This window comes from Lissotriton helveticus, chromosome 5_1 (genome assembly GCF_964261635.1).
Source record: "Lissotriton helveticus chromosome 5_1, aLisHel1.1, whole genome shotgun sequence".
NCBI classification, from domain to species: Eukaryota; Metazoa; Chordata; class Amphibia; order Caudata; family Salamandridae; genus Lissotriton; species Lissotriton helveticus.
In genome coordinates this window covers 934181610-934198424 of record NC_136065.1, presented here as the reverse complement: position 1 = coordinate 934198424, position 16815 = coordinate 934181610, and the positions used below count along the sequence as shown (strand labels likewise).

At 45.5% G+C, this 16815-nt stretch overlaps 1 protein-coding gene across 2 annotated transcripts in view; it reads right to left on the bottom strand.

Annotated features, from left to right (window-relative positions):
• Window positions 1–16815, bottom strand: part of IDE (insulin degrading enzyme) — a 1242012-nt gene that overhangs the window by 779928 nt on the left and 445269 nt on the right. For both annotated transcript variants that reach the window (XM_078643408.1, XM_078643410.1), the window contains exon 8: window positions 8904–8996. In XM_078643408.1, coding sequence (XP_078499534.1) covers window positions 8904–8996 — 93 coding nt within the window. The remainder of the gene's footprint in view (window positions 1–8903; window positions 8997–16815) is intronic.

Below are 16815 nucleotides of genomic sequence, written 5' to 3'. Positions count from 1 at the left end.
TCAAGGAGGGCAGCCAGGCTCAACGGAGTGGTCCTGCACAGCAACAGACTAGCGGCTGTGATAAGGTGAGCTGCATCATCGGAGGCAGGAAGCGGGCTGTGTTTGTTTTGACCTTGGCCACAGTGAGAGTGCATGTCGGATCGCTGAGGTGATCGCGCACTGGGCCTAGCAATTCGGGTCCCCCCCTTCTGTCTGAGGCAGGTAGGCTGATCTCCATTCCTGTGAAGTCCCGCTGGACAGTGTCAGCCACAGAACAATATTTGGAGGCTCTGGATATGCTGCAATCCTCCCTGCCGTGGTGCTGGATGTTTGCGGCGCACACAGCCCTGATACAGCCCGGGTGGCCAGGTCCTGGAGATGTGATTGGGCTGGACAGTGCTGTGTTGACTGTGGTGTTGGACGAGACCCTACCCGCCCCCAACCAGGTATTGTAGGGGACTACCCGGGAGGCTTCCAGTAGATGTTCGAAGAAACTGATGCCAATAGGGGGGAGCACTGGGGTAGGCACACGGTGTTGCAGAGACGGCCAGGCTAGGTCCTGGTGGACTGTTGGCTCACAGGAGCCAACAGTGTTGGTGGGCGGTGAACCTAGCTGCTCGTGCCACCCCGGGGAGCCGGATTTGGGGCCTGGTGGATCAGAGACTTATCATTTGGGCTTATGACAAAAGATAAGGGCCCACCAGCTCCAAAGCAAAGCACAATTGATAAATATACCATGCACAGTTGCCCCATACTTTGTACCAACCAAATGTTATTATATTTCCGTACTATACCAGGCTCTTACAACAACAACAACGTCAGTCTTTCCAGGCTGCGAAGTAGTGTCTCAGTGAGTTTAACATCAAATACACGCTTCAATATCCGCCAAACTCAAAGTGATTTATCAGTTTCAAACGCTCTTCTTTGACACAGCAGAAGACTTTTTTCAATGTACAGATGAGCGGATAAGAGCCAAACCACATACGCCGCCGCGCCAGGACTCAGATTATTCCCAGAGCGAAAAAGAAAACAGGAAGACATCCACCTCTTGACACCGACCTTCGCAATCTTTTGGAATAATCCTAAGAAGACAATAGATGAACGGTGGATGCTGGGGGCTCCCTGTCCTCCCAAACATCTGCAACACTTTCTCCTAAGTGATACAAAGAGGTGTCTTAGTGGCAGTGTTATCTTATACTACCATAATATATGACACCAGGGTGGCCACATGATGCAGTGCTTATAGAATCTATGCCCTCCACTAATTAAGTTAATGTTGGGAAAGGGGATCCATTTGGGTAGATCAGGGCAGGCCCACTGTAGTGATCTGCCACCACCATTTCTGCGACAGATACTTGGGGACATAAGAGTATGGGGTAGGGAGTTACACTATGGGAAGTTGCTGCAGCCACTTTTGTCGCAAGATGATGGCTCGTGGTTTGTATTACTGTCATTATGGTTCTGTTTGTATGTTTTCTCTATTATTTGTAATGGGATGCCTGCCAGCTTTTCACTCTCCCACCTGCCAATCGTACAGTTACGGTAACAATCATGTCTACACAGTCTCAGGGAAGCGCAGCAGACATAGTTCGATTGCGGACGTGGAATGTGACTGGTTTACTAGAAAAGGTTAAGAGAGGGGCTGTTGGGTTTCACCACCTCACTTTGCCTAACAAACTGCAGGAACGAGGATGAGCCCAATCCCCTGCCCACACCCAAGTAATGCACACTAGAATATATACAGTGTACAAATCACGTGGGCACAGGGAGAGGGTGGGAGACAAAAAACAAGGGAAAATGCTGCTAAGAAGACACCAGGGATAACTCAGCCTCGAGTTTGTTTCTAGGGACACCACTCCAGCAACTGCACCCGTCCTCAGATGACTTGTAGTCCAGAGTTGCTGTCTTCAAACTTCAATCCAATATGGTGCCAAAAAATACTTGAATCTTTAAATGTGAAAAATCCCATCCCAACTCGAAAAATATCAAAAGGGGGAAAAAGCCATTTAGACTGACATAAAAAAAAACCTACATAAGCAAAAATATCATATACCCGAAAAAGTGGCCACTTTGGTGCTCAATGAACTAAATACACAAAAAATAACGCCACCAACAAACAGCGTTCATGATTGCACCCAAATCCACAAACGACGACGTGGATATCTTAGTCAATATCCAGGAAGTAGCTGCACAATGCAACACGCAGCCGCGTGTAGAATATCGGGAATTGAAAAAACGGGAAAACAACGGCAAGGTAGAGGCTCACAATACCTCTAATGCTCCAAAGTTCGGGGCAAACCCGGAGTTTTTTCCGAAACAAAAATAAGTCCAGATCATCCACAAGTGCCGACGACTAAGGGAACACCACCAGCAAAGGCACTAGCAAATCCTGCGATCCCGCGAGAAGGGAAGGAAAGGAAATGACAGGACTGCACACTGGAATCTCCGTAACCTGGATGAACTCAGACAAGGATAGAAACCAAGCAAAGGCCCACCTTTATACAGCTACAGGACTCGGGTAAGTCATGTGACCTGTCATACATTGCCACGGAAAGGACAAGGAATCCATCTTTTTCCTAACAGGGGCGGTCCTGAAACAAGATAAGAGACTGGGGGCAGATGTCTTTCTTTTACAGGAGACGCATCTCATGAGTAACAATCAATCAATCATGGCATTTGTATAGCGCACTACTCACCCGGAAGGGTCTCAAGGCGCTGGGGGAGGGGGGGCCGTCACTGCTCGAAGAGCCAGGTCTTGAGTTGCTTCCTGAAGGAGAGATGGTCCTGAGTTAGCCGGAGGTGGATGGGGAGGCTGGTTCTGGCGGAGGCTGGGTCGTTGGTGAGGGAGAGGATGTGCTGGGTGTTGTCGGCGTAGGAGATGATGTTGAGGTTGTATTGGCGTGCGATGGCTGCGAGGGGGCTCATGTATACGTTGAAGAGGGTGGGGCTGAGGGAGGATCCTTGTGGTACAAGGCCCCGTCCCTTGCCCAATGAGGATACACATAAATCTATTACTTAGGATTTACACAGGAATCTAGGGGTACCCGGATCCTGATTAAACACACCATCCTTCTTCAACATCTCAAGACAAGGGCGGACAAATATGGCGGGTATATAGTGGTCACGGGTACACTTTATGGAGTACCTATTACGTTTATGTATCCTTCTACCCCACTTGGTTATTCCTTTACTGAGCCTCTGACGAGGCTCTGGAGGGATTTGCCGGACAGTCTTGTGGTGGTTGGGGGAGAATGGAATGGAGTAATTGAACAGTCAGTGGATATGTTGCCCCCGCAGGGGTTGCCCCATAGGCCATGCCAGAAACCCCTATCTTCTTTCATCTAGGCGTGCTTAAAACCCCTCATCAGGGGGCTACACCTTCTATTCCTCCGGACATGGCTCCTTTCTGCATCTTGATTACTTCTTAATTCTCAGCGGTCATTTCTACAGGGTGAGGGATGTCACTATGCTTCCCAAGGGCCTTTCAAATCCAACCCCAGTGGCAATAGGCATACAGGTGGGTAGCAAACGCTGGCATCCCATTGGCGCAGCTCACCATGGTATCTACAGAATCCGGAATATCACCAACACATGGCAGATAGTATAGACAACTACTTTATGGTAAATACAGGTGCAGTACAGTCCCCCCTTAAAGTGAGCCATGAAACCAATCGTTTGGGGAGCTGACATTAGATATTGTACAGGGGAGAGCAAGCGCAGAATGCAAGATATAGTTGATCTCGAGACAAAAATCCTGGAGCTGGATAGTCAAGTTGCTGACAAGGGGACCACCAATGCCCACGGGCAGCTCTGCTTGGTACAAAAGGGGGTGGTGATGGACGGAGCATCTGAACCAATCAAACACTCACACCCAGTCAAAAGATCTGGGTTTGATCCATCACCGTTCTTAAGCCCACTCTGCCACCCCAGTTCAGACATGGCTATATGCAAATCAGTCTGACCCTGTGCCTCATGGGAACAGTCGAGCCCGAACTGCCAAGCTTGGTACAGCAGCGGTATTAACAGATCCTAATTGGTGATGCATGGCTTGCCTACCAGGCTTTATAGAGCCGTATTTATCAATGGGGTAAAGATCAAGTCACCTGTTCCATAGATTATGCTATGGTGCCTCCAAGGAGCCCCCCTTCCCTCTACCGGGTGGTGCCACGAGCACCCTACTTATAGATCCTGGTGCCATAGCGAATGTCTTTGCGTCCCATCTGGAGGGTGTTTACACCGAGAGGGGGTGATGATGGAGACACAAAGAGGAGATTGTGGGGGCTGTTGCCACTCTGATCCTGCTCCCCTGTAGCCCGGGACCTGCTAGACTCTGCGCTCACCAGGGATGAACTTCTCGCAGCATCTGCCGATACGAACTTTGGCAGTGCGCCTGGCACAAACTGCTTCCCCAGTTAATTTTTTAAAATTATTCATGAACAAGCGTCAAACCCACCTCCTTGAAGCCATGTTGTTTGCGGCAGAAGCGGGCAATTAGCCGTTAGATTGCCGTCATGCAGAAATTGTGGTCCTCCCAAGTCGATGTGTCCAAAGAAGGACTCCACATTGTATCGCCCTATCTCCCTCCTCAATTTGAAGGCTAAGATCTTGGCCAAGGCGTTGGCAAATATATTGATCAGCCACATAGCTGAATCGGTACATCCGTTAATTGGCAATATTTATTTCATTTCCTTCAGTGCCTTAACTGTGGGCCACGGTTCCTTTCCTATTTTCGCCTATTATACACAGCCTTAACAGCATCCGTATGGGTGGTCAGGGCTAGGTCAGGTACATGGGTGTCCCCTATCCCCCAGCTGAACGTTATTGCCTCTGGCATTATGGGCAAGGATGGATGCACAGGACCAGGCATTCGAGTGGGGTTGCTGACAGTCGGACAGAATCACATTATAAGCCAATGACGTCTTGCTCTTTATCATGAGACCAGATATGAAAGGAACTCAAATGTTACAGATAATGAGTTTATTTGGGGCGACATCAGGCTTTATTTGAACACTTTTAAATCCACGATCTACAATGTGGGGCCAGGTCTGTGTAGACTTGACTGGGTGACAGATATATGAGTAGTCTCGGATAGATTCCGATCCCTAGGGGTCTATATTTACCCAAGCGATACAATAGCGTGGAATGCAAATGTAGAACCGCTTGTCACTCGTCTGAAAGATGACATAAAAAGCTGGACTGTACTTCCACTGTCATTGACAGGATGATCCGCAAACTTCAAAATGGGCTCATTGCCCAAGTTCCTTTATCAGTTGCAAAATTTCCTGTTTGCCATCCTGCAACAGTGGCTCCAAAGCCTGAATTTCATTCTTACCACCTTCCTGTGTCCGACGGGGGGACTTCACATGTGGTTCTTAATAAATGCTTTCAGTTCACATACTGTGGGGGCATTGCAGCGGAAAATATCAAGTCCTCCTACCAGGCGGCTCTCATCCAAATCATAAAGGAGTGGTGGTCGAATACCCAGGGAGACTCAGTTTATGCTCTAGATAAGGTGCGGCTAGATTGCAGCTAGACTTCAGCTCATTCAATTTAAATACCTCCACAGGGCCAACCTGACAACACCGGCAATGGTGTATGGAGGTGACGGCTGCCCAACATGCCTCCGCAGAGGAGGGTACAGTCTTCCATACTGTGTGGAACTGTTACGAGCTATAGAGATTCTGGTGGGGTGATAACATGTCTGGCCCGGGTTTTGTCCTGGCAGCTCTCGTTTAACCCACGACTGGCCCTCCATCTTATGGACAATGTAGGTGGGGATAAATATGGGATCTCTCTCATGTGCCTGGGACTGACACTCGCTAAACACAACATAGGAGATGAGGGGAAATCGGCTGCCCTTCCATCATTTTCCATCTGGAAAAAGGGCATGGACCACTGTATGCAACTGAAAATTAGGGTATACAAAGCCAGGGGCTGCCCCAAAAACACCCCAAGCTATGGAAGAGCGAGGCGGAATATAGGAGAATAGAACTGTCATGAGTTCACCAAAACCGCTGACATCTGGATGATGAAATTCGGACATTTCTCGGCCCAAAATATTCTGCACTGTACTGCTATATTGACTATTACAGACATTGTAACTGAGATGTGTTTTATTTGTTTTCTGCACTGTTCTTGTGGGGAATGGGGGAGTAGGCAGGGAGAAACCGGTATAACTGTTGGATTTTATTCCCAACCCCTTTTTTTGTTTTCTTCGATTATTTGCTTTATGGGACCCATCAGCCATGTTGCACTATAAACATTTCTTGCAATAAAATGTGTTTAAATAAAAAAAATGGCAAGTATAAGCTCAGCAGACGAACCAACCACTACTGAGATACTTCACAAGAGAATGACTACGAAAAGCAAGCAGTTGGAAAAATAAGCAACACTGAATAAAATTGATGCTATTTCCAGGTTGCTTGTTTGACCTTTGTGATCACTTCTGCATGCCTAATTTACATTCATGATACAGAAGAATTTAAAGAAACTAGGCTTAGCCTATGACAGGGATAGGCCTATGAATTCAGGGGTGTGTTGAAAGAGGGTATGAAAAGGAAGGTTTCAAGGTTTTACCTGAATTGAATGGATTTAGTTTACTTTCTTTAGGCAGCGGGTCATTGTCAATCCAGAAAGTACCCAGGAGTTTTAGGAATCTTCTTCCTTTAAGTCTTTTGAGCTTGTGCAGAATGAGCAGTGATCATAAACTATCTTTAGCTCCTCGTAGGCCAGTCAGCTGGAACAAACGTTTGAAGTCCTATACTTGTTCTACTTCAAGTCGTTTGCGTGATGCACAATATCTTGAACTTGATCATTTGTTTTACAGGAAGTCAGTGAAGATATGTCATAGCCAGTGAGGTAGATTAAACTTTACTGACAATAAAGTAAAGTCTTGCCACTTGATTTTGTATACTATGCAGTTTCTGTATTTGAGATTTTTGGAGGTCTGCGCAGAAACTATTGCAGCAACATAATATTGATAGGATAAGCACTCATAAGGTCAATGAAGACGCAAAGCTTGAAGGAGAGGGCAGATTCTTGTGAGTGTGGAAAGCTGAATTAGTGAAGTGTTGACCAACAAATGTATCTGTGGATAGAGCTTCACTTATATGTCAAATAGGATTGCTAGACTTTTTGATATTTTTGGACGGTAGGTGAAAGGAAGAGTTGAGTTTAAGGTAGGGCAGTTATGGAAAATGAGGATTTAACTTTGGTTCTCCACTGATGCACAGGATGGTTTTCATCATTCAGAAAAAAATGGGCTTCAAACAAACGGATATAGTTTAGATCAGATTTTTTTCTATAGTCGAAAAAAATGTGGGCATGATAGCACATATCTGGAACTTAAGTTGGTATGTGTTGATGAGCTGAGCAAGGGATGTAAGAGCTGAGCAAGGGGTGCAAGAGCTGAGCAGAGGGTGTAAAACCAGAGATAATGGTGCAGGCAGAAAAACTCCATATCAGAAAGGTATGCCGACAAATTCTGAAGAGTCGACCCCTGATTGTTGTTTTGTGTTTGACAAGAATGTGCTCACATAAACGAAAGGAGTCCCTGGTAATAAAAATAAGCGATGGCAAAGCCAATAGTTCTTGAATTTGGGACTTAGCCTATGCCTTTTGGCGATGCTGTATAACACTAGCAATAGTATAGGTAGAATAGCAAAAAGAAAACAAAATACATTTGATGATGCAGTCACCACATCCTTTTATAGGCATGAGTATGCATGGCGACGTGTACAACATGCGTGATTAAGCATGCACAGACCTACAAAATAACATGGGTGACATGAATCAGTACAAAAAAAAAAGTAAATAAAAGCAGTACAATGTATTATTTTAAAGATTGCGGTAGCAAATGGCAATGGAGGAGCGGTGAGGAAACAAAGGGGAGTTGGCAGATGAAGCAACGTGGAGTGAATGGGGAGGGAAAAAGAAGGGAAGGAAAAGCAGACCACAATGGGGAGCAACACAGAGGAGCAATGAGAGAAGCAGATAAGAGAGAAAGCAACAGAGCTTGGGGGTAGATATTTGGAGGGGAACAAGCAGACCAGGGAGAAAGTTTAAAAATACATGTACTCTTTTAGAGCGTTTAAGCAAAAAATAAAATGTAATGCCCTGAAAATAAACAGTGTAAAGATACAAGTTAGCCGAGCCAAAGAATGGTAAAGAGGCTCCATGGGAGAGACAAACAAGATGGAAAAGTAAGGACATCTTATAAGAAGCAAGTAAATGAGTGACAAGAAGGCTAACCAATGGAAATCAATGAGTAGGCTGTAAGCACACTATTAATTCCTGGTAAGCCTAAAATTGATCCTTTCTTATAATACAACCTTTCTGGTTGTGAGCACAGGGATAAATACGTTTGTTTAATTTAGTATTAGGGAGGTAGACTGTTGGGACCTAGAGCAGACTCGATTAGGCTTCCAACAAATAAAGCATGTTGAGCTCAAAAAAACGTTTGTTTCCTGAAAGATCACTGTGATTAGTTTCAGCATTACTGGCTTTTGCTTCAGTTTCTCATTGTATCACTGAAATGTTCGTGAAATACACTTAAGTGGCTCAGTGCTTGGTTTGGATTAGATGATCCTGAATCACTGTCTGCCTACATAGAGTACAAGTGGAAGAGTAATCAATATTATCAAGATTAGATGATGGAAACGTTCCAATGCTCATACTATTTTAATAGGTTAAGTATACTGCTGTTAATATTTCCAGCATGCTTTCTTCTTGATTCATAAGAAAATAACAGCTTGAGAATGACAGAACTTTAACTAAGCCTGTATGCTTCAGCTCTTTATCCCGTGCTAAATTCAACTTTATCAAACAATTCACAACTAACCATAATCTTAGGCAAGCAATACTATGCAAATGCTTGGGAATCAAAATACTTTATCTTGAGAAGTGGGATACTCAAATGCACTTACAAAGTCCTTCCTCAGTTAGGTCCACATTTATAATGAAAAACATAAAGCCTTTGCCACCTTCCTTCTGTCCTCCAACAAGGGTATTTACCCAACCTAGAATTTAAAAACAAAAAAACAATCATGTTATTTCAAATGTTTTTCAAGTAAGTTTCCGCTTTAATAAAGTGTTAAACATTCAGAGATTACTTAATATGTAGAATTGGGAGAAACATTTTTTTTTTCAAATACTCAAACAAAACCAGATCAGTGTTTGGATAGTGGAAGAAGGAAGCCAGCTAAGCAGCTTTAGAGTATTGGAGGCTTTCCTTGAAAAACCTGAGAAAAATCCAGGTATGGCTAAGCCTTAGTCACCACCTACTGTTACTATTCACCCTTAAATTATCTAACTCCACCACACCAGAGCGCTCTTAAGACCAGCACCTTTCCCATTTCAAATAGGGGAGAGGATGTAGCCTTACGGCTAGAGCGGTCGACCTCAAAGCTGGGGAACTGGGTTTGAGTCTCGGCAACAACGTTCAATATCCCGTGATGCCGGGCAAATCATATTATCTCCCCGTGCCCAACAAAAATGAATGTGTCCACCTGTAACGAAACTGGTGCTCGTGTAAAGCGCTCAGATTCCCAATATCTTTGGGTCTAGTTGGCGCTATATAAAACGCTTTTTAAAAAACTCATTATCCTACCTTCACTTCCACACCAATATCTCAACTTTGGTTGTCCATCAATTAAATAAATGCAATTTTCTTAAACATCTGGGGGATTTTATTTGACTGCAATCTTTGTAACTTATTGAAGCATAGGTTACCAAACAATTGTCTTGAGTCATAATTAAGGCGGGTTATTGGACACTCCAGGGTATTATATCCCTACATTTTAAAGTACCATAATTCAATTAGTTGCATGCTGAGTTTCATCCATTGTTTGGCCATAATCAATTCGGCCATCAGTACATTATGAGCTAATGAGCAAGTTACTTACCTTTTGTAATGCTCTTTCTTGTTAATACTCCATCTAATGGCAGATTCCTCGCCTTTGGAATATCTGCAAGTTGCCAGACTGGATCCAGAAAGCTTTCACAGCAGTGTTCCAGTGTGCCAGCAGGTGTAACAGTGGAACTCTGAAGTTCCACCTCAGAATTGTTAAGACTGAAGCCCCATATAAGCACCACAAGTGTGTGCTGACAGTTTCTTTCTTCACTGTGTCCACAACCTCAGATACAGGAGCACAAAACACATCAGAGGTACCAGTGTACAGATCTCCAAGTTGGGACCCTTTTACATGACGGGAAAGAGACCATTCCACAGAACAGGGAGGTGGGAGTGCAGTGAGGAATCTGTGGTTAGATAGAGCATCCTTCAGAAGAACACGGAGAGGAGATCTCTTCGGCAGACAGAATGTAACTGGAAACAGCACTCGTCAGCAGCCCATCTAAAACGTATCCGCCAGGCCAGAAATGCCTACAAAAGGAAAATCCTCAATTCGAAAAAAGAATTCTTCAAAACAGAACTAGAGAACGCCAAGAATAGACCTCGCAAGCTATTTAACTTGGTCGAACACCAATCCAACAAACTAGCAAAAACCTCCAAAGGAACCCCATAATCGCTAATATCTTGAGGAATTCTCCTCCTGCAACAAAATCTCTGCCCTAGGAAACTAACTTAAATCCGCAACTTTCTCCCTAACTCCGTTGGCTCTACCTCCTCTCTCCGCGCTGCCCTCCCAGACTTCACCCAAAAACCAAGCGCACTGTGCCAACTTTAAAGTCTATGACGAACACTCTGTCTCAAAAATTCTATCCTCCTTAAACCTGAATAATCACTTCAATGATCCTCTCCCCTCTAACTGCCTAGTCGCCGCCTCTCAGGCTATCATCCCTTCCTGGACTGCAATAATCAATGCTTACCTCCAACAGGGATCGATACTGGACTCTCTTAAAGCCGGCCAAGTTGCCCCCTTCTTAAAAAAACCCACACTGGATCCTACCTCCACTGACAACTATAGACCTATATTCAACACCCCACTCCTAGCAAAGTTCTGGAAAAATGTGTGCAACAGCAGCTGAGCCTACACATCACCAACTTCCACTTACTAGACGACTTCCAATCTGGGTTCAGACCTGGACACAGCACTGAAACCACACTCCTCCACATCGTGGAGGATACCCTCCAAGCCCTGGACCAAGGCAAAACCTGTCTCCTTATCCTCCTAGACCTATCCTCGGCTTATGATACGGTCAACCATGAAATACTCCTTGAACGCGTCAAACTCAGGATGGATAGTATGGCACCGATCTTGAATGGTTTAGGTCCTTCCTCCAGAATCGCTCACAGAGAGTCCAAATTAACGGCAACCTATCCGATCCCTCTCCGATCACGGTGGGAGTCCCTCAAGGCTCAACCCTGTCCCCTACCCTCTTCAATCTTTACCTTGAATCGCTCACAGAGGTGCTATGCACCGCCAATATCTCCTACCACATGTATGCTGACGACACACAGATCTACATTAAAATATCTTCTCCTAAGGACATTCTCTCCCTGAATGAGGCCTTGAAGCTGACTGTTCACTGGCTCACCTCTAACCAGCTCAACTTTAACGCAAAAAAAACTGAGTTTCTTCTTATCTCCCCACCCAAAACCAATCCAGACATCCAAGAATGGATCAAGGCTATCACAGCGCTAAACTGCCCTCCTACCATTGTGGACTCAGCTAAATCCCTTAGAATAACTCTAGACGGCAGCTTGAACATGTGTGGCCATATCAACTCGATGGCCAAAGCTGCCAGATATCACCCGATTTACCTAAGAAACCTGAAACCCTTCCTCGACACTCCCGACCTAAAAACGGCAACCCAGGCACTAGTCATCTCCAGACTAAATACAGATGCTCCACTCTCGCAGGTCTACCAGAGAACTCCCAGGCCCCACTTAAAGCCTGCCTCAATGCGCCGCGAGACTCCTAACCGGTTCAAAGAAATTCGACCACATCTCCCCACCTTAAAGCTCAGAATTGGCTTCCTCTTGAGGCCAGAATCCAACTTAAGATGGCCTGCATTACTCACAAGGCTCTATACTCCAATTCCCCTGCATTCCTCGCCCAGAAACTTGTGATATCAGGAGGAGCCAGAACTCCCGGTCTGCCAGAGACCTTTTGCTCCAACCAGCTCAATTCTGAAAAAAAAAACCTACAATCGGGCCTTCTCTGGGGCTGCTCCAAGAATATGGAACTTTCTCCCGCCCACCATCAGAAGACTGTCGTCTTTAGCACGCTTCAACAAGGAGACCTCCATTTTCGTTATGGGCAAATTCCTCGCTTAACAATTGCATTACAGTCTCCTCTACGACCTTGTTCCACCCACCATTACGGCATTATCCTTGGCTTTTACGGATGATACATTCCCGGCCCTTCTGAGCATCATACCCGCGTGCTGAGACTACTTATTTTCTTGTATAATGATTCTACCTGTTTTTATCCAAATGTATCCGGAATTTGATACTGCTTGTTTTTCCGGTATAATGTACCTACCCCTTTGTATCCTATTGGTATCCCCCCCCCCCCAGGCCTTTGTATACCACCCATCAATCCTGTAAAGCGCTCCGATACCCTCATGGGTCTGGTTCGCACTCTATAAAACTTTTAAATAAATAAATACATAAAAACGTTAACGTTTGGTACCTCCATATCTGGTAGAGACTATCTAGCCACAGATTCCTAACCTTCGAATATTTCTCAAGCATCATACTGGATCCGGAAAATCTTGAGCAATACCTCTGCGCGCCAGTCGATGGTATCAATTGGTTCTGCGTCATCAATGTCATCCAATTCAGAAGTAATATTTCTGGGGTCTATACAGGTGCCACCCTTGTGTGCTGACTTCAGTTTATTTTCGACACATTTCCGCGCCAGAAGCACAGAGCCATGTTAGAAAGCGATGGACCAATGAGTAGACACAAAGTACCTACAGACACCTACTAGATAGAGAAAAGCGTTCTTAGAAGCAGGAAGGATGGGAGGGTCGGTAAGGAATCCGATTCTTGACAGAGTCTCTACCATATAATGCATTACCGAAGGCAAGTAACTTGTTCATCTGATAGAAACTTCTAACCCCAGATTCCTTACCTTAAAATAGATACCTTACCAATACCTCCCTGGTGGAGCGTAAATAAACATGCTTAGTCCTAGAGGACCAAACAGGCAAAGTGCCCATCACAACAGACCTAACTGCCAAGGCAGTAGTGTTTAGTAAACATGTTCAGAGAAGCCTACATAGCAGCCTGACATATTTAGGACGGGGACTCCACAGGCTAATGCAGTGGTCGCAGCCTTTGCTCTGGTTAGAATGAGCCTTCGGGAGACCGCGTCTTGGTCAATGTTCAGTAGATTTTAATGCAGAGAACACTGCAGCTGGAAATGGCCCATTTCTGAATGGCCTTCCCTTTCTGTGCTTCATTGACCCAATGAGGAGTTAATTGTCCATCTGATGTTCTTTGGTACGATCAATGTAGAACAGCAACACCCTTTTTGGGTCCAGGCGATGGAGACTCATCTCTTCTTTAGAAGGGTAGGGCAGAAAGAAGAAAGCCATCACTGTGATATTCTGGCTGACGTGGAATGCTGTTCCCAACTTTGGCAGGAAAGCGGCATGGGTGCAGATAAGTTGGTGTAGGGAGGGTGCACAGAGAGCGCCTGAAGCTCGCTAACTATCCTGGCTGATGGTATGGCCACTAAGAAAGCTGTTTTGATGGACAAGAGACGCAGAGGGCAACTATGCACACGCTAGAATGGCAAGCACATAAAAATTTTTATAAACAAATTGAGGTTTTATTGGGTCATAATGAAGGGTTTTGTGGGAAACATATGCTGAAGTCCTTTTAGGAAATGAGTCACAACTGGTGACTTTAACAGAGAGTACTGATCCAACAACGGTAAGAAAGATGATGTGGCCAAAAGATATCCATTGACTGTGCCCAAAGCAAAGCCTTGCCGGGCTAATGATAAAACTAATGACCTGGTACCCATAGGTAAGTTATGGTCCGTACTACAAGATATTGGGGTTCCCCATATCTTTGCCTCATGATCAGGAGAGTATACAAAGGAAATTTGCGCAAATCAGATATGGGATATTTGGGGAGCAGACTATGCCACTCGTTGCCAACAGAAGTGTCAGGCAACACTGTGTGCTGGCCCCCACTCTATTCTGTCTACATATCAATGCCTTGGTACATATGCTAAACAGCGTGAAGATTAATGAAGCCCCTAAAATTGCTCTAAACAAAGTACCAGCATTGATGTTTGCTGACGACACCCTTCTCCTCTCTAAATCACCAATGGGCATCCAAAATATTCAACCGTTTTGATCTTTTCCGTAACACCAGAGGGCTAGTAATTAACATCCAGAAGACCAAATGGAAAATGTTACAAGCATCTGTTCTTGGCATGTAGAGCTGTAGATTCACATGCTTTGCCTGTTCCTGCCATCTAGTGTTGGGTGCGGATGTTTGCAAGTTGTTTTCTTTGAAGACGTCTTCCCAGTCCTAGGTAAGGTGACTCCTCCTTTTGGTGATACTGGTCATGGGCACCAACTCCATTGTTAGATTGTTTTCCCGCAGAAGGTAAGAATGGAGTTATAAAAGTAAGAATAAAGATGTTAATGCGTGTATATATAGGAGTAAGAAACTGCAACAGGTATAGGTACCCGCAGAGGCAGGTGGGCGCATGTGAATCTACAGCTCTACATGCCAAGAACAGCTGCTTACTAGTTATGTAACATTTTCCGTTCGAGGCAGGTGAGCTATAGATCACATGCTTTGCAAAGACTATACAGCAGTATTCTCCCAAACCGGTGGCTTACCTGTAGCTGTTGCAGTTGTTTGAAAGAGTGTTCTAAGAACTACCTGGCCTACATTAGCTTCTTGTCTCGTCTCACTAACACATCTACACAATAGTGCTTGGTGAATGTGTGCGGTGTAGACCATGTTGCAGCTTTACAGATGTCAGCTATGGGGATGTTTCTGAAGAAAGCCATAGTAGCTCCTAGTTTGCAGATGTAATGCGCTCTAGGGTATATTGGTAAAGTCCTCTTTGCTTTTGCATAGCATGTTTGGATACATTTAACAATCCACCGAGCAATACCCGATTTAGAAATAGGATTGCTTTTGTGTGGTGGATTAAAAGCCACAAAGAGTTGTTTAGTTTCACCATATACGGGGCAAGATGGCGGCTGTGTGACTGCTGTGTATGCTGCTCCTACCTCAGGGGATAAAGATGTGAGGACTATGCCATAAATCTTACCGTAGGAATCTGGCGATTCACGAGGCGATTGGTGTCCCGGCTGATGGATTCTTTTGGTAGATTTATCGCTAGTGCGGGCGTCCACTCGTGGCTTGTCAAGATGCCTCCTAAAACCTCCAAGGTCCTCAAGGATCGTTTGGCGAGCGGTGCGAACGGTGCGAGTGGCGTGCCGACTTCGCAGCAAGGATTGCCTCTACCCCAGAAGATGCCGGCTGACCGCATGGGCGAAGACGCTAGTCCCCCGGCGTGTGACGAAAAAGAGAAGGAAGAGATTCGCTCTACCCGCCAGCTTCACAGGCAGCGTCCGTTGGAAGCAGCAGGGAAAACTCGACAACCGACAGTCCCAGGGATGTTCTCTGGACACGGGTCACTCAGCGGTAAACGGACATTTGGCAAAAATGGGGCGAGCAGCGAGGAACAAGCGAAGCGCCTGGAAATGTGCCTGGAAATGTGAGTAATGCAATCCCGGGTCATATTGAAACTGACCTGACGTGTACGATAAATGCTCCCAGTGCTTGTAGTGCCCTACTGGGGGAGTGTGCAGCAGGGGAGAAGACGTGTTAGAGGTGCACTTGGGTACTGCTGAGAGACACGGAGGGGAGTCTGGTTCAGGGGGATCCAATTTAGCTATGAAATCTGACACTGTCATGCCAGAATTTAAAGACGTGAGAACCCCTGATGGAGATAAATTCTACTCCCTTACAGACGACTCTGAACTATCCAATGATAGTGAGTTGGGGGCTTCTGATCTCGACAATTCTAGAGAGCAGTCAGATAGCACAGAGGCAGAACCCGTCACTCAGAAACGGGTCATTGCACGAAGAAAGATGGAAAAGCTTGGGTGGAAAAATCTCTCAAGGTGCGGGATTTGAATCCGACGCTGGCCAACCAGATCAGATGAATTGGGATTACTCGGGGACCCTTTTGGACTCTGAGACCAGAAGGTAGTAAACAATAGTACTCAGTTGGAGGCTGGTAAGCTACTACCCGGATTGAATGCTATCTCGGATTCCTCTCCTTCAATCTGATTGATATATTTCACACTTAAACAAATGCAAGTCAAAGCCTGACAGGAGCACAAGAGAGCACATTTGTCGACTAAAAAACTACAAGGGGCTATAAGGAAGGTCAATAAAACCTGTTCAGAGATTACGGAACGAACTGCGGCATTAGAAGAACGAGTACAGGTGTTGGAGGCAGGGTCCGAGGCCAGAGGACAACAAGCAACGGCAAACGAGGCAAGAATGACCAATGTTATGTGGAAGCTCGAGGATTTCGAGAATCGCCAGAGGCGAAATAATCGGAGGCTTCTTGGTATAGCAGAAAACGCAGGAGAGGATTTTCGTTGATTTATTCTGCGGCTTTTGAAGGGAGCCTTCCCAGAACTGAAACAGTGGAACTGGGATGTAGAGGTGCAGCGAGTGCATAGATTCCCTCTTATGCTCAGGAAAAAAAGGAGACAGGGCGAACTCGATGATAAACCCAGAGCTATTTTGATTTTCTTTGGGAATTTTTTGCTGAGACAGGCTGTTTTTGGAAAAGCCCGACCAGAAGCCAAACGATCTGCAGAGGGACACACTTTTTTTGTCGGGCCAGACTTTTGTCACATAACAGTGGAGAGAAG